A 25783-nucleotide genomic window follows, 5' to 3' on the forward strand; every position below is an offset into this window, starting at 1 on the left:
GTTGAGGATGGAAGCTACATATTAAAGATGGAATAACAAAATATGGGAGAGCCTCGTTTTCTGATGATACCAGGGAGCTACCTTACCAGACCTGAGTTACTTTTTGCCAGATATTTATAATGAGCAAAATAAATAAACTTATATTTGACTCCAGCTATGAATAGTAAAGTCTAGAATTTTTGTGTTGTAAGGATTTTGAAGAGCCATCAGTGCCATCCCTGGACCACATCCAAGAGAGTGAGAGAGGGGAAATGAAGAAGAAAGGAAGAGCAAAGACATGGGGAGAAAGGTGACAGAAAAAGGCGGTGGTGAAGAACTCATGCTTTGGAGTCAGACTGCCAGTGTTCAAATCCTAGTGGTCACTTTGTCATTGTCTGACATTGGACAAACTACCTCAACTTCAATGTACCTTGGATTCCTCATCTATACAGTGGAGATGCAAGTAGCACAGACCTCAGAGAGTTACCATAGGGTTGCTTCTCACAAGTGGTGAAAGGCAATGACTCAACTCTGTCAGGTGTTCCTACTCCACTTATGAGGCCCCCATTAAGGCATCTTGCTGTCTATTGGGGCTGGATATTTCCTTTCGGAGAAGATGCTGACTCTTAGGAAGTTGTTTCTTAGGATAAAGAAGCACTGTATTTCTGTCACTTCTGGTGGTCTGTCCTAATTCTCCTTTCCAGACCGGTGATGTCCAAGTCTAATTCATTTTCTATATGAAATCCCATCAGGTTTTTGAAGATAAGCATCCTGAATATTCACCCCTCTTGTGTGTCTTTGAGTTTCTGGATGTGCTTTCAACTTGTTCTTTCCTTCCTTAAACGTTGCTTCAGGAAACAAATATAATACTCCAGGTTATGTCTTTCAGTTTTTGTGAAATGTCCTTTGAGACAATCATGTTCAGCATGTAACAGGCTCATCATCTCTATCACGAATTCTATCCTTTGTCAACATTAATGTTTTTCTCTTTCAATTAATTCTACTCTGGAAGATACTAACATTGTTGCTGCTTCTAATAGCTATTTGAATTTCCCTGACACATTGCTGGTGCATTTTTAATGATTTTTGAATTTTTAAAGTCTGGGTGTCATTTTGTTTTGTTTTGTAGTTTGAATTTAGTGTAAAAACAGAGCTTTGGTCCTATGACACAGCAATTTAAAATCATGACATTCACTGATACAACTGGTTTTTTTTTCTTTGCCATACTGGTTTATATTTTCACATTTGAGCACTGTGGCTGTTTCCTTTGTTTTCTTCCCTTTGGTTACATGAATGGTATTTTCTCACATTTTATCTTCTCTGGTGTTTGAAAGGTAAATTTATTTATGCAGTTCAAAAGTATTCTTTAGCCTTATTTCCTCTAAATATGAATCAAGAGTGAACTATAACCTTTGAGTTTCTCCATTTAAGACACTTCATATTCCCCCCTGGTCACTTCTCTCCCTATTTTCAACAACTTGGTCTTCATTAGATTTAGATTCACTTATTATCCCATTTTGCATTTATGCTCAGTTTTACAAATTTAGATGACCTTTTAAATTGTTTGGTGCCTGCCACTTGTCCTTTTATGCTATTGTGAAATCTGAAGTTTTCCATTCTGTGTCAGTTATTTGGATATATATTAAAGAACAGTGAAGATCATTTTTCTGAGACTGTCTTCAAATAGAAGAGACTCAGGTGGGCATATAATTATTGAATGGCCACATTTTCTTCAAAATTACATATGGCTAATTTCATTTTCTTATGCCTTTTAACACTGGAGAGGTAATTTTTAAATGCCTGCCTTATTTTTGTTCTTTTTTTGAGGGGAGGAGGATTGGTAATTTGTTCTTTTTCTCTTGAAGTTTCCCCCCTATATTTCTTTCTTTCTTTTCTAATTGTTGTTCAAGTACAGTTTTATGCCTTTTACCCCATCCCAGCCCCACCCCTCAGCCCTCCCCACCTACCTCCCATTTCCACGCCCCCCCCTTGTTATTGTCCATGTGTCCTTTATACTCGTTCCTGCAAACCCTTCCCCTTTTCCCCTGAGATTCCCTCCTCTCTCCCCTCTGGTCCCTGTCAGCCTGTTCTCAATTTCAGTGTATTTGGTTATATTTTGCTTCTTTGTATGTTTTGTTGACTAGGTTCCTGTTAAAGGTGAGATCATATGGTATTTGTCTTTCACCACCTGGCATATTTCGCTTAGCATAATGCTTTCCAGTTCCATCCATGCCATCTGCCAAAAAATTGCTTGACCTAATAAATGAATTTGGCAAAACAGTGAGATACAAAGTCAATATTCAGAAATCAAAGGCAGTTTTGTATACCGACAAAGAAACATCAGAAGCAGAAATCAGGAAAAAAAATCCCATTTGATAAAGCAAGAAGAAAAATAAAATACCTAGGAATAAACCTAACCAAGGAGGTAAAAGACCTATACTCAAAAAACTACACAACACTGAAGAAAGAAATCAAGGAAGACACAAACGAATGGAAACATATACCATGTTCCCCCTATATTTCTTATAGAACTAAAATTTTATCAGAATGTAAGTAGCTGAAAATTTTTCTCTTTTATTTCCCCTGGAATTTGATCAACTGGACAATATGATTTTTAGATATGTAAAATTTTCTTCTAGCTTGTCTTTGTTGTCTCTATTCTATTTGTTTGAATATCTTCTTTGGAAAGACCAATGATTCATATGCTGCTTCCATTCAATCCTATCTTTTCATTTCTTGTACCACATGTTGCCCTTTGCCTTTGGCCCAGTGCCTCTACCTCTGGGAGAGCTTTGTACCTTGTCTTCAGCATGACTGACATTGTACCGCAACAGTTCTGCCTCTTGATTTAACTCACCATCTCCATTTTCATCTAATCCTGAGGCTCACTCAATTCAGCTTCTATTCTCTGATTACTTCAGCTCCTATTTTAGAGCCTGGGTGATCAAAATGCGTGTGTGTGTGTGTGTGTGTGTGTGTAAATTCTGCATTTTGGAATGTTGTCAAAAGTCTATTCTTTGATTTTTCCAGATGTTATCTCTTATTCTGTTATTATTTTTGTTTCTGTTGTATCTTGCTGAAATAAACTCATGCCAAAATTTAGTGCTTTAAACACCATTTATTATTACTTTTATTATTTTATTATGGTTCCATTACAGTTGCCTGTATTTACCCCCCAACACTTCCCTACACCCCAGCAGTCCCCATCTCTGTCCCCTGCTTCCACCCCAACTTGGTTTTGTCCATGTGTCCTTCAGAGTTGTTCCTGAAAAACCTTCTCCTCTTCTTCCCATTATCCCCTCCCACCTCCCCTCTGGTTACTGTCAGATTGTTCTTAATTTCAATGTCTCTGGTTACATTTTGCTTGCTTGTTTGTTTTGTTGATTAGGTTCCTGTTAAAGGTGAGATCATATGGTATTTGCCCCTCACTGCCTGGCTTATTTCGCTTAGCATAATGCTTTCTAGTTCCATCCATGCTGTTGCAAAGGATAGGAGCTCCTTCTTTCTTTCTGCTACATAGAATTCCACTGTGTAAATGTACCATAGTTTTTTGATCCATTCATTTACTGATGGGCATCTAGGTTGCTTCCAGCACCTAGCTATTGTAAATTGTGCTGCTATGAACTTCGGGGTGCAAAGGTTCTTTTGTATTGGTGTTTTAGTATTCTTAGGATATAGTCCCAACAGTGGAATTGCTGGGTCAAAAGACAGATCCATTTTTAGTTTTCTGAGGAAATTCCAGACTGCTTTCCATAGTGGTTGTACCAGTCTGCAATCCCACCAACAGTGCACTAGGGTCCCCTTTTCTGCACAACCTCTCCAACACTTGTTGTTTGTTGCTTTGTTTATGATGGCCTTCTGACTGGTGTGAAGTGGTATCTCATTGTGGTTTTAATTTGCATCTCTCTGATAGCGATATTGAACATCTTTTCATGTGTCTTTGGATCTTCTGTATGTCCTCCTTGGAGAAGTGTCTGTTCAAGTCCTTTGCCCATTTTTTCATTGGGTTGCTTGTCTTCTTAGAATGTAGTCATGTAAGTTCTTTATATATTTTGGAGATTAAACCCTTGTCTGAGGTGTCATTGGCAAATATGTTTTCCCATACAGTTGGTTCTCTTTTTATTTTGATACTGTTTTCTGTAGCTGTGCAGAAGCTTTTTATTTTGATGAGGTCCCATTTGTTTATTCTTTCCTTTACATCCCTTGCTCTAGGGGACATGTCAGTAAAAAAGTTTCTGCATGAAATATCTGAGATTTTCCTACCTACATTCTCCTCTAAAACTTTACGGGTGTCATGGATTATATTTAAGTCTTTCATCCACCTTGAATTTATTTTTGTATAAGGTGTAAGTTGGTGCTCTAATTTCATTTTTTTGCATGTAGCTGTCCAGTTCTCCCAACACCATTTGTTAAAGAGGCTATTTTTACTTCGTTTTATGTTGCTGCCTCCTTTGTCAAATATTAATTGACCATAGAGACTTGGGTTTATTTCTGGGCTCTCTGTTCTGTTCCATTGGTCCATGTGCCTGTTTTTATGCCAGTACCAGGTTGTTTTGATTACAGTGCCTTTGTAATACAGTTTGATATCAGGCATTGTGGGTCCTCCTACTTTGTTCATGTTTCTCAAAATTGCTGCATCTATTTAGGGTTATTTATGGTTCCATATAAATTTTTGACGTGTTTGTTCTATATCTGTGAAATATGCCATTGGTACTTTAATAGGTATTGCATTGAATCTATAAATTTCTTTGGGTAGTATGGACATTTTGATGATGTTATTTCCTCCAATACATGAACATGATACATGCTTCCATTTGTCTGTGTCTTCTTTGATTTCTTTCTTCAGTGTTGTGTAGTTTTCTGAGTGCAGATCTTTTACCTCCTGGGTTAGGTTTATTCCTAGGTACTTTATTTTTCTTGTTGCTATATCAAATGGGACTTTTTTCCTGGTTTCTGCTTCTGATGTTTCTTTGTTGGTATACAAAACTGCCTTTGATTTCTGAATATTGACTTTGTATCCAACTGTTTTGCCAAATATACTTAATACGTCGAATAGTTTTTTGGTGGAGTCTATAGGATTGACTATGTACAGTATCATGTCATCTGCAAACAATGGCAGTTTTGCTTCCTCCTTTCCAATTTGGATGCCTTTTATTTCTTTTTCTTGTCTGATTGCTGTGGCTAGGACTTCCAATACTATGTTGAATAGGAGTGTTGAAAGTGCACATCCTTGTCCTGTTCCTGATCTTGGTGGGAAAGCTTTCAGTTTTTGCCCATTGAGTATGATGTTGGCTGTAGGTCTCTCATATATGGCCCTTACTAGGTTGAAGTATGCTCCTTGTACTCTCACTTTGCTGAGTGTTTTTTCTCATAAATGGGTGCTGTGCCTTATCGAATATTTTTCCACATCTATTGCTATGTTCATGTGATATTTGTCTTTCATTTTGTTTATGCGATGTATTACTTTTATTTGATTTGCAAATATTGTACTATCTTTGCATCCCTGGGATGAATGCCACTTGATCATGGTGTATGATCTTTTTAACATATTGCTGTATGTGGTTTGCCAATATTTTAACCAGCATTATTTTATTACTCCTCATGATTTTTTGCGTCGGAAATTTGGGTAGGGCTTGGCTGGGCAATTCTTTTATTCCATGTGTTATTGATAGAGGTAACTGTGACATTCAGGTGGTGGGGGCCCAAGATGGCTTCACTCACATATCTGGTGCCTAGGAAGGGATAGCAGAAAGGCTGGGATCAGCTGGTACTATCCAGTGGAGAACCGATGTATGGCATCTCCAGAATGACAATCACTGGTTATCTGAACTTCCTATGTGACACATCAGGGTTCCAGGAGCAGTGGTTCACATGAATAAGGAGATAATGTATGGCCTTTGACGGGGCCTCAGAAGTTATGTCACAACACTGCATCTGTACTCTACTGATCAAAGTGGTCACAAGCCTGCTCAGATTCAAAGGGGCAGAGACTCCACTTCCTAGATAGGGAAAGCCAAAGAATTTTCAGCTTTGTTTTAAAATGCCACTTTTCTTTGACCTCTTGCTGTTATTTTGCACTTTTATCATCCTCACATGCAGTGAAGTCTCCTCATGTTCAGTGCTGCTAAGTGACGGGGAGTGCCTTTCTCATTTCCTACAGGGAAGACAAAGTGGTGTGCACAACTCTCTTTTCTACCTGTTTGTAGAAGGCTCTCTCCTGGGGCTGCACCATTCTGCATGCCACACTCTTATTTTCCCCATCTAAGATGTAATCAGCCACTGTGGTGACCACATCTTATTGCTGACCCACATCAACTTCACCATAACTAACATCCTGGCTCATTCCCAGGCCTGGTTGGATGTTCTTACCCCACCTGCTGGCTTCTAGTCAGTGTCACCCTTTTGAGAGTCCCTACCATGTTCTTCTCATGATGAGTACCAGCCTTATTTGACTTTGAGCTGACAAATTTTTATTCTCCCTATTTTTGAGATAACCGAAATCCAGGCAAGGGGTAGGCATTTCTCCCTCTCTGTGTGATTCTCCATGAGCTATGGAGAGTGGCCCCAGGTGTAAGCTGTTTCAGAGTGATTTCCAGGAACAGCATGTGCTCACCAATAAAAACAGCTGAACTGATAGGCAAGGTGGAAAGGGGAATTAGAGGGTACTGAATGTGGAGCTAGATATCTTCATCTTCCAAAATGTGAGAAGTTGATAGATCAAAGAAAAAACTTCTATAAATGCATTATTTGGATTTAAGGAGTAAAAGTATTGAATAACTGACAACAGAAATGCTTCAAAGTGGGTGCCCTTGGCTTAGAAGTAGAGAGTAGCCCTTCTCACATGCAACCCTGCAGCACAATTTGTTTTGTCTTGTGCATGGATTATCTGATAAAAATATATAAAAAATATTGAACATTTTAGAGTCATGCATGCCATTTAAAGGTCTGATTAAAGTTAAAGTTTGTAACTATATTTTATAATAGGTTATCTTCTTGCTTTGAGTTTCTGCTTCATTTTCATCATATTTATTTGTTGTTTGTTTTGTAAGTTACAAGATTGGGGCAAAAACCATGAAAAAGTTGGAGAAGAAAATAGGAAAAGAAATAAGAACTGAAACCCTCCACCCCTGAAGTGAATTCAGCTTCTTCTTCTTCTTTTTTTTTTTTTTGGTATCACTCTCTATGTACCTTTAATTTTTATGTACTTCTAGAGAAATTAAATTGGAAGTCTTTTATCACTTCTTCATTTCATTTTTCTTGTTAAAAGGGCAAGAGATTAATGTGCCACAGAGTAAAGCTGCAGGGGCAGCTGGACACACATGGGCAGATGCCTGAATCATTCACTCATATTTTCTGAAGTCTATGGTCACAGGCAGCAGCTGGAAATCAATGGAGCTTGTGAAGGAGGGGAAGCTAAAGGGGTTCATGGTGTTTCCTTCTGGCCTAATGCTTAAAAAGAGGAATACTTAAGTATCAAAGTAAGATATTCCTTGAGTTTATTTTTATCCTTTAACTAGGAAAAAGAAAAAAATAAGAGAAAAAAGAAATTACTCATAGGGGGATCCAAACCTTGATACTCAGAATATGGTCTAGTCACTAGCAGCATCTACTTCACCTGGGAGATAGTTAGAACTGCAGTGTCTCAGCCATCCCTGCCCACTTTCTGCTCAGACTCCGCATTTTAATGAGAGGCACAGGGGAGATGTGTGCACATGATAGTTTGAGAAGTTCTGCTCTAAGGTACAGATGAGAGATTCTAGGTCAAGAAAGTTCAAGTCAGTTGTTCTTCACCTTGACTTAGAATCATCTGGAAGCTTTAAAAAAATACTGATGATTGAGACCTCACCCTATAATAATTAAAACAGAGCTTCTTCAGGTGGGCTCTAGTTATGGGTATATTTTAAAAGTGCCCCAGGTGATGATCTCAATGTGTAGCCAAGGCTCAGAACAGCATGTAATGATGTTTGGAGTTGCTTAACTGTCTGTCCCCCACCATGTACTGCCTCCTCCTGGCTTGGCTATGAAAGGGAAACCTGCATGCATGCATGCTCATGTGCATGCACACGCACCCTTTGAATCCAGGACCATTCACAAGATGGCCTAACTAATGGAGTACCAGATAAAATATGAGAGTGCCTGTGGTGGGGATGAATTACTTCATATTCCTCAGGAACAAACCCACCATGGGGAGGCCCATCCAGGTTTCTGAGAGAAACATGATGAAAAGACCCCATCTTTGAGTTACAAAGTAAATCTCTTTCAATTAAAGAGATGCCATATTTTGTTGGCCACATGAAATGCTAATGTATGTTGCAAAGTGAGAATATTAAAATTTGCTTCCCTAAGACATTAAACAATTTCAGTTATCCAGCAATGCTTTCCTCAAATGTGGTTTGAGAATTTAATCAAAATGGACAGCATAATCACTGGGTAATCAATCAGTTACATTTCCTAGTTTTACAACTGAGAGACAAAATAAAACAAGGGATGACAGAAGGTATGCATGTTTGAAATACTTTTGCATGAGCCCATCACCACTGCCAAATGTTAGCCTCTTCAGAAATAAATTAATTTCCCACAAATGCATGTGGGTTGTGTCTGGATTTGGTTCTGGTGAGCAGCAAGTATTAGACTTTTGGACAATAGCTTAAAGGATGACATTTCTCTGACTTGCTATGATTTTTATCCTTGAGCAGAATGCTTTTCTTGGAATGGGTTTCCATGAGGGTTTTGGACACAATTCTGGTTGTGTGCATGAGCTTTGCAGGACACGTTTATGAATACAGAATGGCAGTTGCCAGGTGAGAAGGCATGCTCTTTACCCAGAGAGGGTGTGCCTGGTGAACACATTAACTATTATTTACCCCGATGGACATGCATAGCCTCACCTGGTACTGCTGTCCGGTGCAGAGGATGAGGTGGTCATAGAGCACGATTTCTTTTTGGGAAACCACGACATGCTTGGCTGCTCGGTCTATGGCAGTCATTCTACCAGCCACCACATTGACCCAGGAGCACAGTGACATCAATGCATGATCTTTATCATTAAAACAGTGGCTGTGGAGAGAGAAGCTCCATCAGTGACATTTAAGCAGCTGACAGCAGGCACTAATTAGACATTTGGTGAGCTGGTTCAAATCCCCCAGTGGGCTGAGTTTGTGCTCTTGCTGTGAATTTACCAGCACCAAAGCTACATAACTAGGAGATTTTTCGTCATGAGACAGTCATAAATTGACATCATCCCATTATAGCTAAATGACCAGTCCACCACAGGGTGTGTGTGTGTGTGTGTGTGTGTGTGTTGCATGAATCATATATATAATATATACCCTTTTTTCTGTTTCTGTTTCATGGTGGGTGTATATTTACTTTAGCTGTTGACTTGTCCTATTGACCATGAAAGTGACATTGCTCAGGATTCCTGAAGGCAGGTTCAAGGTCCTAAATATTGAGAACCCTTCCTATTTGCTAACAATTTTCAGTAAGTGACTCATTCTTAGAATGAGTGTATGGATTTGTGCCAAAACAACAGAATGCATTTTATTTAGAGAAGATGTCAATTAGGGAATTATGTTTGAAACAACTACAGTCCCTGGAGACTTTTGAGATTCACCCTACAGGGCAAACGTGATTTATGGGGTACTGATACTTTTGAAAACAGCAGATCTACGGTGGATATGTTTTCTTGTCTCAGTTCCACTGAGTTTGAACATTCTATTATAATGTGAGAAAAGTGTGTTTCTTGTTGGTGTTGGGGTGTTTTAGAGTTTTGTGAGGGTTGTTTCCAGAACTTCCTGAAAGATGTAACCTCCTAATGTGACCCTCTAGTGATTCTGTTCTGATGCCACTATAAGAGTGTAGGTGGCAGAACAGTGTGTTTCATTGTCCTGTGCCTCTGCCTTGTCACCAGCAAGACTGGACCCTGTGACTCTGCATCCCCTTTCAATACTTCAGTTTCTTCACCTCTCAACGTGGGATAATTTTCCTCCCTAGATGCATTGACCATTGTAAGGGATAAACGTGAGAATGTAAGAGATGCTGTTTTTTCAAGTGGAATGCATATGTGAAGGGTATTATTCTAAATGATATTAATGATACATAATCCTGTTTACTCGCCTGGGAGGCAAACAGGACTAACGTGGTAATGGTAGAACATTTTTCTTTTTGATCCACTCATGAGTCTGCTCTCAACACACAAAAAGAATCCCCATAATGGATGCACATTAGACCCCGTTATAGGACCTGTGAAAGAGAAGGGAGCTCTGGGCTTTGTATCTCTCCATGAAACAACACTTAAAAACAAGAAAATTTCTTCTTAATAAGAAAATAAAATCAGGGACTGGCCTGTCACAAGAAAATAATAGAAAGTGAGATGAAATTCTTTTTTAAAAAACCATTTTGGTAGCTTTACAGAAAAACAAAAAACGTCATTAATTTTGTTACATTCATGAGAGACCCACAAATGATTGTTCTCATTTGCATCACAGTTTCTGTGTAATAGAAATAGCACTGTCAGTTGCCCAAGATGGGGAAAAATTAAAAATAGTGCATAGGGATTAGTCTTATGAAGATTTGCTCAAAGATAAAGTTCTCAGGGGAAATTTGGGGAAAGCTAAGACAATGTTATTTTTAATAGGACAATAGTGAGATGTTAGAATGCATATTTCAGAGTTAAAATCTGCAGCTTTGTCTAGTGAAAAGTGGCACTTGGGAGTTGATTTTTAGGAAGCTTAGGAAGCACTGAGGAATGTGGGGTGCTGCTTTTACAGTCTGTTACTGTGGAATTTCTCAATTTAAAATGTCACTGTATAGGTAATTACTACCTGTTCTGGATATCACTATCCATTCTGGACCTTCTTTAATTTATCCATCAGGCAGGTGAAAGCGGACATTGGAAACTATAAGTGATATTTTCCCAAAAGTATTTCCTAAGCAGAGTTACTGAGCATTAAGATTCTAACATAACAGGGACTATCTCATGGCTTGAAGACAAGAGAAATACCTCCACTAGGGTTCTCTGGAAAAGACAGAAGCAGCCAAAGAAGGAACATCAATGAAACTTCATGTTTCTTAAGCTAATTTGACCCAGACTTGAAAATAAAGTGAAAGGTTGTATTCATAGAATATTCTAGAGATACTAATAATTTTTAAAAAGCAGAAATGCAGGACAGGGAAAATTTTGGAAGAGGACATGTGTGACAAGTAGCTCACTTATTTAAGCTGTAGGGACCCAACACCTGGTATCAGAAGACTTAGCCCAAAGCTCCAGGTGCAAAATTAGAAGCAAACCCCAGGGGAGCAAATATAATTATGGGAGAGGCCTTCACTTCATGGAATCAGTACCCTTCAGAACTAGAAAGAAACACGGAGGTTTTCATAAAGGATTTATTGTGACACTCTTAGAAAAAGGAGCATCAAAATTAACTTTCAGTTACTCGGGGCTGATTGTCCAATTAATGGATTTCTCCTGCATCCTCTTTCTCTTGTCCTCCCATTGCCTTTCTTTCTGCCGCATCTCTAGCATGTCATTAGCACCTCCACTAGACTCTGGACAGGGCCAAAAAATGAAGACAAAACTGGCTATTACATATGACAGAAAACTGTATTTGAACAACAATTAAAATAAAAATTAAAAAAATATATAGTAACACTTCTGGCCAAGATGGAGGCATAGGTAGACACATTGTGCCTCCTTGCACAACCAAGATAGGGACAACAACAATTCAGAAACAGAATAACAACCAGAACTGACAGAAAATTGAACTGTATGGAAGATGGACAACCAAGAAGTTAAAATAGACCCGTTCATCCAGACCAGTAAGAGGGGCAGAGTCTGGCAGCTGGGCACAGGTCACGGTGCAGAGAGCAGAGAGCGTTGGCGCCAGGCACATAAGGCATCCGGGGCACGCAAGACCACAGCAGCTGGCAGACCCCAACTGAGGGGTGGCAACCGGAAGACCTAGTGAGGCAGGGATTGTGAAGCAAGGCACTGTGTGCAACCTAGGATCACAGTGCTGGGAAATAGAGCCTCAGGACACTGATTGAAAACATCTATGAGGGTTGAGGCGTAGGGAGAGACTCCCAGACTCACAGGAGAGGTCCTTGGAAAGTCCTACGGGGTACACAAGCCCACCCACACGAGAATTGGCACCAGAGGGGCCCAGTTTGCTGAGGGAAGCGGTGGAAGGGACTGAGGTCCGATGGAGAGTAGAGCAAGCACCATTGGTCCCTCTCGGACCCCGCCCCCACATACAACGTCACAACCCAGAGACTGGGGTGCCCTGCTCTGGTGAACACCTAAGGCTCCACCCCTCATACATAAAAGGTACGACCACACTAAAGGGGTGAGGGGAGATGGCTCAAACAGAATTGCAAGCGCCAGAATCAGTACTTTTAAGTGACCGAGAGATAGCCAACCAATCAGATGCACAGTTCAAAGCACTGGTGATCAGGATGCTCACAGAATTGATTGATTTTGGTCACAAATTAGATGAACAAATGAAGGCTACAATAAGAGAAATAAAGGAAGATGCACAGGGAACCAATAATGATGGGAAGGAAACTGGGACTCAAAACAATAGAGTGGACCGGAAGGAAGAAAGAAACAACCAACAGAAAAGAATGGAGAAGTAAGAATTCAAAAAAAAATGAGGTGAAGCTTAGGAACCTCCAGGGCATCTTGAAATGTTCCAACATCCGAATTATAGGGGTACCACAGGGAGAAGAGGAAGAGCAACAAATTGAAAACTTATTTGAACAAATAATAAAGGAGAACTTCCCCATTCTGGCAAAGGAAATAGACTTCCATCAAGTTCAGGAAGCTCAGAGAGTCCCAAAGAAGTTGGACCCAAAGAGGAACACACCAAGGCACATCATAATTACATTACCCAAGATTAAAATGAAGGAGAGAATCCTAGACGCAGCAAGAGATAAGGGGACAGTCACCTACAAAGGAGTTCCCATCAGACTGTCAGCTGATTTCTCAAAAGAGACCTTGCAGGCAAGAAGGGGCTGGAAAGAAGTATTCCAAGTCACGAAAGGCAAGGACCTACATCCAAGATTGCTCATCTAGCAAAGCTTTGATTTAGAATGGAAGGGCAGATGAAGTGCTTCTCAGATAAGGTCAAGTTAAAGGAGTTAACCATCACCAAGTCCTTATTATATGAAATGTTAAAGGGATTTATCTATGAAAAAGAAGATAAAAAACATTTATAGCAAAATGACAACAAACTCACAATTAGTAACAACCACACCTAAAACAAAAACAAAAAGAAACTAAGCAAACAACTAGAACAGGAACAGAACCACAGAAATGGAGATCACATGGGGGGTTAACAACAAGGGAATGGGAGGAGGAGAGAGGGGAAAAAGGTACAGAGAATAAGTAGCATAGATGGTAGGTAGAAAATAAACAGGGGGAGGACAAGAATAGTATGGGAAATGTAGAAGCTAAAGAACTTATAACACATGGACATGAACTAATGGCGGGGAATGTGGGTGGGAGAGGGTATACAGGGTGGAGGGGAATGAAGGGGCGTAATGGGACAACTGTAATAGCACAATCAATAAAATATATTAAAATATATAATAACAATAATAATAAATCAAAACACTGGTTAGGGCAAAGGTCAGAATTTATATTTAAAATAAGAAATTTAAATTATTAAATTTATGGATGTCAATGCATTTGTTATTTTTAAACTTCATGACCAGGGATAATTTCCTTTATTGTGATATGAGGACCATTTGAAAGATAACATCTTATTGATGTTTCAATTTATAGTTTCTAGAATGATGATAACATGCAGTTACACATCCAGAGGCACCTAGCTGTGTCATTTAGTTCCTATCTATAAACTTATTAAGATGACTTTCACATGTAAGTTTGGATGAAACTTCATTTTTTCAACATAATTTATTGAGCACTTGCTACGTGCCAACCTCTGTCCTGGATGCTGGGGATACATCAGTGAACAAAGAGGCAAAAAATTCCTGCACTCATGGAGTTTACATTGTAGTTGAAGGATTCAGAATATAAAGAGAAAACATAATTTTAAAAGGTAAATTATATAATATTTATAAAGATTTCAGTAGCAAGAAGAAATACAGCAGAGTGAGGAGGACTGGAGTGTTAGTGTTCATTGCTAATGAATGGGGTGGTCAGGATAGGTCTTATTGAAAAGTTGACATTTCAGCAAAGACTTGGAGAGAGAAAAGACAAGACCCTCAACTTGAGGACCTGCCTGTTCTGTTTCAGGAATATTAAGAAGGCTGGTAATGGTTAGAGTGGAAATGGTAAAAGATGAGGTCAGAGAAATAAGTGACAGGGATAGACTTTAGGTTGAAGCATTCCAGAACTTTCTGTAATGATGGAAATATTCTGTAGTTGTGCTGACTGACATGGCATTTATTGGCCACATTTGGCTGAGCACATAAAATATGGCTAACATAATTGAGAAGCTGAATTTTTAATCTAAAATTCTATCAATTTAAATTTACATAGACGCATGTGGCCAGTAGCCACCATATTAGACAGTTAGGAGCTGGTGTGATCTGACTCACATTTATACAGCACTGTTCTGGCTCCTGTGGTGAGAATGTGGAGAGGCAGGAACAGAAGCAGGGGCACCAACCAGGGGACTTTCCACCTGCCACACACAGATCCCACACAGCATCACACCAGCGGAAAGTCACTACTGGTTGTTCTGTGCTATAATATACTTAACACAGAGGCTGATGGAAACCTTTACCAAGCTGACTGAATTAAGTTCCTTTGAGACATTTATCAATAACAACAGTATTTCCTGGGAATCATTAATTTAGAAAGAGGACAATGAGGGAAGGGAATGTACATGTGTTGATCCTTTACTCTTTGTCAGAACTTAATGTTATACTACTTTTAACCAAAAACCCCAGCAAGGTTGGCTTATCATACACTTTCACAGTAAAAAAAGTATCCAAAAGTTCAGAGAATGAAATCCCCTTTGTAGTAGGGGCAGGATCTGAATCTGCATCCACCTGGCTTTCCCCCCGCTCTGCATCTTAATGATGTCCTTCGGAAAAAAAAAAAGGTTCATAATCTGATAAAAAGTATTAAGTCAAAATGAGCCTGATTCTGCTAGCAAGAAAGCTGCAGGTTTTCTCTTTGTTTGAAGGCAATGTAAATATTATTCACAGAGGAGAGAGGATCCCTTTGTCATGGATTCTAAAATGAATACCCTGAGAAAGAACAATTTCCTTCCTCCTCATTAGAAAAATTTGAACATTGTAGCTACAGAAAGGGAGCCTAATAATTCTTGTACCCTTGTTTTGCTACAGGAAATTAAAATTAATAGAAGCTGTGTGATAATGAAATGGGATCCTACTGGGATGCAAATAACAAAGCTTGCCTAGAGTGGCATAGAAGGTCTTGCCTGTCAGGCCCTGATTATAAATGGCTGGGGTAAGTGTGAGACCTACACCCCAGTAAGGTACCAGACCTTTATCTCCCAACTCTGAACCTTGGGGGAGTTGCCTAGTCTGATTAAAATATAGTCACAAAGCTCCCCTGCCCTGTAGTGTTCATCACTCAGATACTACAGGGCAGCAGAGCACATGCAGTGACCGGGTTAGGAGGCTCCACCCCAGTTGTCTAGAAGAAGGCATAGGCATCTTTCCACAAACAGAAAATGGCAGCCCAACCCTGCCATTCACTCATTACCAGATTTGTACTCATATCTCCTAAGTGACATCTATAATCCAGAAGAAAAGCTCACCACTTTTCTCTTTCTAGTCTGAAATCTATTTAGCACAGAAATGACTACATACACATTAGGACATTTAGGGTTCAGAATGAAAAAGCAAATAGAATTCATACTCGCTTGCTAAAAACTTCCTTTGTTCAGTGTCCAGAAGTTTTTTTCCAGGGAGTCCATTGGTTGAAATTAGTGTGAGATTACTAAACTTCAGGTGAGAGCTAAGGAGAAAGGAAAAAATAACACACAACAAAGGTAAAGCACTATTCAGTGAAAGTTTATTTATACAGTTGACTCTTGAACAATCTGGGAGTTACAGTGCTGACTCCTCATGAAGTCAAAAATCCATGTATAACTTTTGACTCCCCCAAACTGAACTACTAATAGCTTACTACTGATATCGTAAATAGTTGATTAATACGTATTTTGAACATTATATGCATTACATACTATATTCTTACAATAAAGTAAGCTGGATAAAAAATGTTAAGAAAATCATAAGGAAGAGAATACCTTTACAATATTTATTGAAAAAAATCCATATATAAATGGATCTGCACAGTTCACATCTGTGTTGTTCAAGGGTCAATTGTAATTCAGTTTAACTTTACTTCATGTACTATCCAATTGTTGAATTTTTCTTTGAACCCAGCAACTCCTTTGCATGAATTTTCAAACAGAACCAATTGGCCATTTAAATGAAAGGAAGATGGCACTGGAGTGGCTAATTACAAAAACTTTAGAAAGCTGCAGCACTGTAATGACAGACAGCATTTAATTTTTTTAAATTTTCTTCTCAGAGTAAAATGAAAGAAAATCCAAAATTGAGGAGGTAAATTTAGTGCAAGTCGATGTAAAGGTTGAATTTCAGACTACTAACAAACAGCTTGGGATCATAATCCCCTTATCTAAAACTCTGAGTGCTTATAATCATGTGCTTTGCATGTTTCAATTTAGTCCATGAAGCAATACAATGTCATTATCCCCATTTTATTAAACAGAACTGAGGCAATGTTGCTTTGTCCAAGACCATACAGTAGGAAGTCTGGAGGCAGGGTGTGAATGTCATCTCATCTAACCTCTACCTAACCTCTGTCTCCACTGCTCTGTAGACCCTAAATGGTGGACAGGGATCTAAAGATCATTTAATTTTCATCAGTCAACATTAGCTTTATTACTTTCATATATAGGTAGATAGATAGATAGATAGATAGATAGATAGATGCTAGATAGATATACATACACAGGATGGGTCAAAAGTAGATTTACAGTTGTGAGTACATAAAGCAATATTTATTCTTGCATTATTTATTATTGTATTTGTTTCCATACAAACAACTGTAAATCTACTTTTGCCTCACCCTGTATATTTCTTTCTCACTCAAATCAGGACATTAAAGTAAATTCTAGAGAATTCCTTTCAAGAGCAAAACTGCCTCATATTTGCATTAGGCTTTCCAGGGCTTGAGGCATGTTCACAGGCATTTGTCATAGAGATTAATCTTCAAGGCAGTTTGTGCTAGGAGTGGGTTTGGGGGGTCAAGAGTTTATTATCCGTATTTCATAAAGAAGACAATCAAGGTTGGAAACAGTAGATAATTTGTTCACAGTGACGAAGCTCATAAGCAGCCAGGCCAGAAATCAAAACCATGTCTTCTGATCCCAAGTAACACCCTCTCCATTTACCGGGATGTCCTCTACCCAGTCCTGAGTAATGTTAAGTGGCATAAACAGTGCGTGTGAGTGTGTAAGTGGAGGCTTCTAAAGAACTTCTCTGCTTAAAACTCACACTGTGTTTTCCCTTCAGTTATTGAAAACATACCTGATGCAAATGTGCCCTCCAGCTAGAGTCAGCAAAATTTTGGGGGTGACCTTGATTTTTACATAGGCTTCAGGATGGTGAGAAAGATATTTGTTTTTGTTCCCAAAATCTTTTCTTAGCTCACACCTCCCCTTAAACCAACCAAATGCAAAACAGAAAAGGCAAAATGAAACAAAACAAAAACCTTTACCAAGTTTGGGGAAAACACCTGCCCTCCTTTCCCAATGAGGAAAGTGGAAATTTTCCAAATGTGGAAATGTTATCAATTTACTGACAATCTATTAAGTACCATTAAAAGCAGGAGACTTTTGGTGACAGCATGGACCAGCAATGTAATAAACTCAACTGCACCTGACATTTAAAAATAGCTAAGTATTATGAAAGGTTTTGCTCTAAAGTCTCTAAGGATGTGTGTCATTTAAAAGTAAATATTCTTACTTGATACAAAGAAAACCAAGCACATCTTATCCTCTAATAATAATAAAAAATTTGAATATGTTCAAATAACATAAAGGTCACAATTAACCCCAGCTACTTACAGTTGCCAGTTTGCAAATGTACACTTTGATTTATTACCATTTCATGGAAAATGCAAGTAATAATACAAGTTTATACTTACGCAGTAAAATTTATTTTGGCTTTGGTGTGTATGTGATGGAAATGTAGTTTATGTTGTACTAATAATAATTTTAGATACAGACCCTTCTTAAAGTTCCATGTGAAAAACAGGCTTAATAATTATCTAGCTATGTCTTTTACTACAAAAACTAACCCCTTTGGCACTGAAAAATTTGAATGCTCTAACAACATGGATAAAATAGCTTGTAAGTTGCCAAATTACCACACTGTAGTATCCTGCATTATGCTATTGTGCAATTACAGATTTCTCCAAAAGATTTGGGGGGACAGGGTATTTTCTGGATTTTAACTATAAAGGCACCGGCTATCCATTCCTTTTCTTTAGACTTAGCCAAATTCCTTTTGTCTTCTTCATTGTGGCTGTTCTGGTCCTTCACTCAGTCTTCAAGGTCACCACTTTAACCTTCCTTGTTCTCCCTACTATTCTCCTACTATATTCTCAAGTGAGTACATCTCACACATCATTAGAAAAAAAAAGAGAAAGACCAGACAGCCCCTTCTGTTTCTCCTTCTTGCAACTTCCAGAGCATTACTATTTACATTATTCTTCCACTCCCTCTGATTCAAAAGACATGTCCATGGCCCTGCTTTTCTAAGGAAGCTTCCATTCTCAAGGTCTCCTCAGGTTTAAGGTGACTCCCAGAGCTTCAGCCATTACATCCTACATCCACATTACAGGCAGAAGGAAGGAGGATTGGGTAGAAAGGACTGCCCATTAAGGAAGTTTCCTTAAAATTTCACATAGCACTTCTGCTCACATTGCCAAAACTCAGTGACATGGCTAAATGTAGCAACAAGGCAGGATAGAAAATGTGGTCTTTCAAAGAGAAATACAGTAGGTTTTCCCAAGAACCACACTGCCCAGGGTTCTGTTACCAACGATGAAGTATAGAATGAATACTGGGAGGCTCCCAGAAGTCTCTACCCATGTTGACTCATGAAGGAAGAATGGGTGGTAATGGGGGAAGATCCTTGTATCAGTCAGGGTCTAGGCTGGAAACAGCCAGCCACTTGACAGGGTTTGATGGAAGGAAGGCATATGTAGGGTTCTCATTTCCAATAAGGATGGGGAGTCATCCACAGCCTAGCAACAGTAGGATACTAATTCAGATCATGAGGAGCAAGGGGCAGAAGAAATGGTGAAAGATGGACCTGTGGAAGAGGCCCCACCCAGGAGGTACAGCATAGAACATGCTATCTGAGACAGCACTGTCATCATGAGGTTCTCTTTCATGATGTCTTTTTTTTTCCCAGCTTCTCCTCCTTTGCCCATCTATCCCTCACAAGCTTCCCAGTCTTCATGTCAATCTCCCTGGGTGATGCTTTTCACCATCATGACTTCATGTTACATTTACACTATAGCTTTCTTCTGAGCTCAAAACCTAATTTCCAAATGTCTATCAGCTCTAACAGGACTGCTTCTTTGGCACCCCAGGTTCAATATGTGCCCAAATAAAGATATGTTAGCAACCATTCCATTCCTCCTTTATCTCCATCCAATGTATGGCCAATTAACCACCATCCAAGATTGGAATTTGGGAACCAACTTCAGACTCTTACTCTCTCACTACCCACAACTGGTCACCATGTCCAGTCACTTTTACATTGTCCACATCTCTTGAATGCCTCCCATCTGCCATTTTCAGGACACATTACCTTAGCTCACCTTCTTGCCTATAAAAATAGTCTCAGAGTTAGTCTCTCTAGCACAAGTCTCTCTCCCTCTCTTGCCTATCTTTCACACAGCTACTGGAAAACATTTTAAAAATCCAATCTCAATCATTCCTGATTTTTAAAATCTCCTTGTTTGCTCACCATGTTGGTAGCAGCAGAACACAGCAGACAAGAACATGGGCTGAAGTTTCAGATTGTTTCAGTTGATCTCGTGGCTCTAGAACTTTCTCACTTTTTGACCATGGGCAAATTATTTAACATCTCTGTAGCTCAGTTTTCTAGTCTGTAAAATGGAAGCAATAGAACCTAATGCCACAAAGAGGTGCTGTGAGCATTAAATAAAATAGTATCTGTAGAATGTTTAGAATATTGCCTGCTACATAAAACATTTGCAATGAATGTTGACTATTTTTATTACTGAAATCTTATATACAAATTCATGAGCATGGTACACAGGTCCTCATGGGTGGCATCTAACCTAACCTCCTCAACCTTCTTTGTAACATTGACCTTTCTGCAAGTCAGTCAAGTTAACTGCCTTTTCCATGCCTTTACATGAGGTTAACACCAGCATTTCCATTTTCTCCTTCATATTTTTAATTTAACTTTAATCACATTTAGAAACACCCAGCTATTTAAATTATTAAATTTATATCTATGACTGGATTGGCTTAGTGGTGGAGCACAGCCTGAGAACTGAAAGGTCACTGGTTCAATTCCCAGTCAGGGAACATACCTGGGTTGTGGGCCATGTCCCCTGTTGTGGGCAGGTGAGAGACAACTGATAGATGTTTCTCTCACACATAGATGTTTCTCTCCCTCCCTTCCCCTTTTTCTAAAAATAAAAAATAAAAAATTATAACTAAGAGTATTGGTACCAAAAATCATGAAATTTATAATGTTGAATTCTAAGAGATTTCAGCTCTCTGAGGATGAAATATAGAGATCAAATGTTTAAGACTTTTAATTTGAATACCTATGAATATTTCAAGGGTTCCTGCAAATAGCATAGCAGGTCACAGGGTACATCTTGGGTTTGGGCATGCGTTAGACAAAATGTCAAGAACAGTACAACCACAGAAAAAGCACAACTCTTAGATCTAATGGTATTGGCTTAATGTATATAAATAATACTTAACATCATCGTGAGCCCTCTGTTCTGAAATCAAAGGTCACCATGTCATGGAAAAAAAAAAGTTCAAGTTAAGTGCTCAAACCAATGAAACATTAAACAAGTGCACCTGCATTTTCACAGCAGATAATTCCAGTGGGGATTTCATGTTGCTGTGGATACAAAGGGAGGAACAGCTCAGAGATACTTGTAAAGCAGGGAAGGATTAGAGTATCCAGGGAAATAAGTAAAAGGTATTGTGTTTCATTTCATGCTTTAGGAGGACAGCTACAAAATGAACTCTAAACATCCTTAACCTTGAAAAAAAGGAGGGTGACATTGCCAATTCATTGTGAACATGATAAATGTAAACTTTTCACATTGCTTACCCTTCTGTGGGTAGAAACCTGTCAACCTTCCGTGTGAATGTTTCTTCTTCTTTTTTTTTTTTTTGACTTTTTTGGTATAACAAGGGCAACCAAAACAAGTGGTTTATAATTATTAGCTTCCACTAATGCTTTTATTTGAACAAGTAAGTAATGTAGAGAGAGAACAACTGTCCTCATCAATCTAAATGGCACAATTTAATTTACTAAAATCTCTGCTTTTTGAATTGTTCAAAACAAAGACAAAAATATTTGCCAAATGACATTAAGCCCTAGCTCAAGATAGATATTTAACATAACTTCATATTACATTAGTCAAAGAATAACTCAGATTTAATGAGGTGTAATGATAGCACATAATGTCACAAAATTAATAATAAAATGGGGTAGATGGATTTAAAAGTTGGGAGTTATACGAACTTCCAATATTAGGAGAAAAATATAAAGCAGAACAAATCAAAACATTTATTATAAGTATAAGACACTAAGACAATCTACAGTTTTTTCATGAAAAAATTTAAACTTTCTTCAGCAGTATTTATTTCTGTTTAGATTACAAAAGAGATTTTTTTGACAAGGTCCTTGGCTATTTCATTTTGTTATGTAAGTAAAAACTGCACAGAAGCTGCACCCATGGCCATACAGCTCTTAGTAACAGCACACTCTGACCTCCAGGGGGAGACCAAAGAGGGTGGCCTTAAGGATTCTGAGCACTTCTAGAAGGAGTGTTCACAGGATGAGGGAGAAGCTAAAGTCTCTCTCCCTGACCTCACTTTTCTCTTCTCTTGGTTCCCATCTTGCATGTCCCCTATTCATTGCAACCCAGCAGGAACAATGAAGGCGTAGAGAAAGGGGCTATCTTTCTCTATGTCTGTTACTCCTACCTGAGTCCAGTCTTGTGTTCTGGGGCAAGAGATATGGAATCAACACTGGACCTGACATAAAGGTACAAGAGTCTGGCTGCAGTGACCTACATGCTTGCTCTGTGGATCCTCTAGGGATCAAGCAGGGGAGAGGGGTGGTCCAGGGTAAAGCACTGGGTGGGAGGTGGGGTGCCTGGGGATTCAGAATCTCAGATGAAAAACTTATTATGTATTTCTGTATAAAAGTAAAATATAAATTATTACTGAAAAAGTAAAAATAAGTGTCATATTTGAAATGTCCATTCAACAAATAAGAATAAAATTTAGGAGTGCTGGCAAAACAAAATAAATGAAGCTGGGTTTTGCTTTATGATTTAGGAAAAATGATTGATGATGCATATATATATGTCATAAAAAGTTATACATTTATACTTTGAGCATGTTTATATACACTGAACATATATAAGATATAACTACCAAGATGGCAGCAGTTATAAAAAACAAGTTGGAAAACCTTTGCACATAAGAGATGGCAAAATACAACCAATCCCATTAGATTGGAATACAAAGCATTGTGAAAATTCAAAAGCAAGTGAGATCACTTCTGATGGGGTAGGATATGGAAGGGTTTTATGTTTGGGACAAATACTGGTTGTTAGGAAGTCTTTATCAACACGATATAGACAGGTTTCCTCATGCTTGACAGATACCATATATCTTCCTGGACTTTCTCGTTTGTCATGGTGATAGTTTAAGCATGAAGCTTTATGAAACACTTTCTACTACATCCAATTCAGCACATAAGTACTATAATATGGGGTAATGACCTCAGCTATGCAATGTTTAAATAAGTTAATAATTATGCCCGGTAAGCCCTGACATAATGATGTGATCTAGAAGTTGTATGATTTGTTGAGAACTAGAAAATGTGGTTTGGAAAACAAGCTCATAAAAAGAGGTTAGTTACAATGAGCAATTATAGGGGGCAATTAGGTCTCATTATAGATAAGATTGCCAATTTGGGGGAATTGTCTACATAAATGGTTCCTACACTGGGCTCATGTCAGAATTACCTGGGAAGTCAGTTAAAAATACATATTTCTGGCACACACTCCAGTCACACTGAGTTGTAACCTCAGGAATATGGGCCCAGGAAACTGTCTTTTTATGACTACCACCTCCACTCACTCCCACTTCACTCCTGCAATTAGCTTTAATATGCAGTGTTGTTGAGTCTGGAATTTTCACAATTTGTTGCTTATAGAAGAAGTTACTAAACATTAATCCCATGTCTAGGGAGCCAGCTCACAATATTTTTCTCCACCACAAGTTCTTAAAATAGACAGAGAAATTCAGAACATTGTTTTTTAAGCCCAAGTGCCTTACTATGTCAGTATGTTGAAAAGATTCTGGTTATCCCTTTGAAAGGAATTATCTTTAGAGAACTATAGTTATAGAGGAACATGGTTGCCAGATGTCATGTGCTCCATAGCTGGTCTTGCCTGGTCTGGGCTCACACAGTGGCTCCAAGTGCTCCCATTTTCCAGGATGGATGGCTACCAGGCACCTCTGTAGATAGGGCCCCCCCCCACACCCAGGTTTCAGGCTTCCCCTTCAATTTCTACCCAATAGAGATACCACCATGGTGCTGAAAGGAGGACGAAGGGGCTGTAGGAGGTTACCTGAGGCAATGGTAAACAAGCTAGCACAGCATGTGACTGACCTCCCTACTCCTGGGTAAAGACATGGCATGGCAGTGGGAGGTACAGACCTGCCAGCCTAGCCTGAAATGGGACAGGATTGACCAGGAAGTGGGACACTTCCAGAGCACATGGAATTATGGGCCAGAAAATTTAAATGGAGGTAAGGCAGAGAATGGGTCTCTCTTTCTCTTTCTCCAGGATCCACCTGGATGATCTGGTCATGTTGCAGCTGCTTGCATTTCCCAAAGGATGGTATTTTTAAATGGGAGAAGGAACTCCCAGTATAGTCCAGGATTTGCCTGGCATGGCAGAGTGTGGCAGGGTTATTTTTCTTGGGTATTTTACAGAAAATGGGCTCTGAGACAGAACCTGTCATTCTTCCAAAATTGCATAGCTTTTGAATAAAAGACTCCTTTCCTTTTTTACCACACCTTTGCATCCAGAATTTGCCTGTGGACAGTGGGGAGCAGGATCCCACTTGCTGTTTGGTAACAATTAGTAAATGCTGTTAAGAGGGGGATTGTACTATAAATTTAATACCTCTTTATTCCCTTGGGGCACTTGTAGACACTTCTATTTGTACCTGGATAAAATAACTCAATGGGTGGGTGGTATCACCTTATTTCTCCCTCTGCAGGGAGGAAAGAAAATGACTGGTGGATTCATCACTAAAGAAGGGTGGGTATGACTAAGTCTGTATGGTATCCTTTGTCTTTTGGGGAGTGAGGCTGCACATGAGAAAAGTGGGAATGGTAGGGTGGAGAAGGCATTGACTTAGTGGTACTGAGGACCCAGCAAATCCTAGAGGGCTTGTTAAAACACAGGTGGCTGGACCTCATTCTCCCACTTTCTGAGGAAGTAGGTCTGGGGTGGTACCTGGAAATTTGTGTTTCTAACAAGTTCTCAGATGATGCTGATGTTGATGTTGGTGGTCTAGGCACAACACTTTGAGAACCGCTGTACTAGGGATAGAAAAGTGAAAGGCTCCCAGGGATTTGGGGTGCTCAACAAAGGATGGCAGAGTGTAAGTTTCTATGAAGTACATGATCCCATTAAATATTTGAGAGACATAAGTAAAGACTGAAATTTTTGATTTGGCCTTGTTTGTTTGAATGGAATTGGTCACCCAGACTTAGGGTGAGTGCACTCAGAGCCCCGTAATACTTACATGACAAACATGAGGTTAGTGGCAGAAGAGAGGATCCAAGTATGTTTAGATTAAGGTTTGCAAAGCATCCAAATATCAGGAGATGGCTTAAGAAACACTTGTTGGCAGCCCATGAAACAATGATGTCAGAGCAGCAGATGTGGCCCCTGTGACCATGAAAGCCTTTGTGCCATAAGGGATCTGGTATCCCTCTATCTGGGTAGAAACTAAAAGAGCAGTGTACAACTCCAATTTCCACTGAAGTCAAATAGTTTTGAAAAATAGAACCCCATGGTGTTCAGCTGCTTGCTTGGTCACCCTGATGTTAAACCAGAGGTGGTGGACATTTTAACCAAAATCCAAGAGAATGTCTTTGCCAGAAGAGTTCTTGGAAGGAGAACATGCAGATGCTGGCAGGAAATATCTCTGGTTCATCCTTGACCCTTGGGGAAGAGAGCATCTTCCACATTAAGAAGACTCTATTTCTCCAGTCTTTCCCCTCAATTGAAAGACAATACTGGGCTCCCACCAGTGATCTAGATATGCAAATTTAATTAGTGGGGAGGTGTCAGTGTAACAAGTATTGAGTGCTAGGCTTTTACAGCTGCTTTGCATATATTACCTATGTATATATGTAAGAAACCTCATACCAATGTAGGAGACATTCTGGGAGCCTTACCCATTGCACATGTGAGGAAACTTAGGTTCACAGATATTGGATGATT

At 39.2% G+C, this 25783-nt stretch overlaps 1 protein-coding gene across 1 annotated transcript in view; it reads right to left on the bottom strand.

Annotated features, from left to right (window-relative positions):
* CFAP61 (cilia and flagella associated protein 61) overlaps window positions 1-25783 on the bottom strand; it is a 382310-nt gene that overhangs the window by 59791 nt on the left and 296736 nt on the right. The window contains 2 exon segments of the mRNA XM_036009477.1: window positions 8868-9036; window positions 15836-15934. Of these exon segments, the coding sequence (XP_035865370.1) occupies window positions 8868-9036; window positions 15836-15934 (268 nt within the window).

Source organism: Phyllostomus discolor, chromosome 9, assembly GCF_004126475.2.
Source record: "Phyllostomus discolor isolate MPI-MPIP mPhyDis1 chromosome 9, mPhyDis1.pri.v3, whole genome shotgun sequence".
In the NCBI taxonomy this organism is placed as follows: domain Eukaryota; kingdom Metazoa; phylum Chordata; class Mammalia; order Chiroptera; family Phyllostomidae; genus Phyllostomus; species Phyllostomus discolor.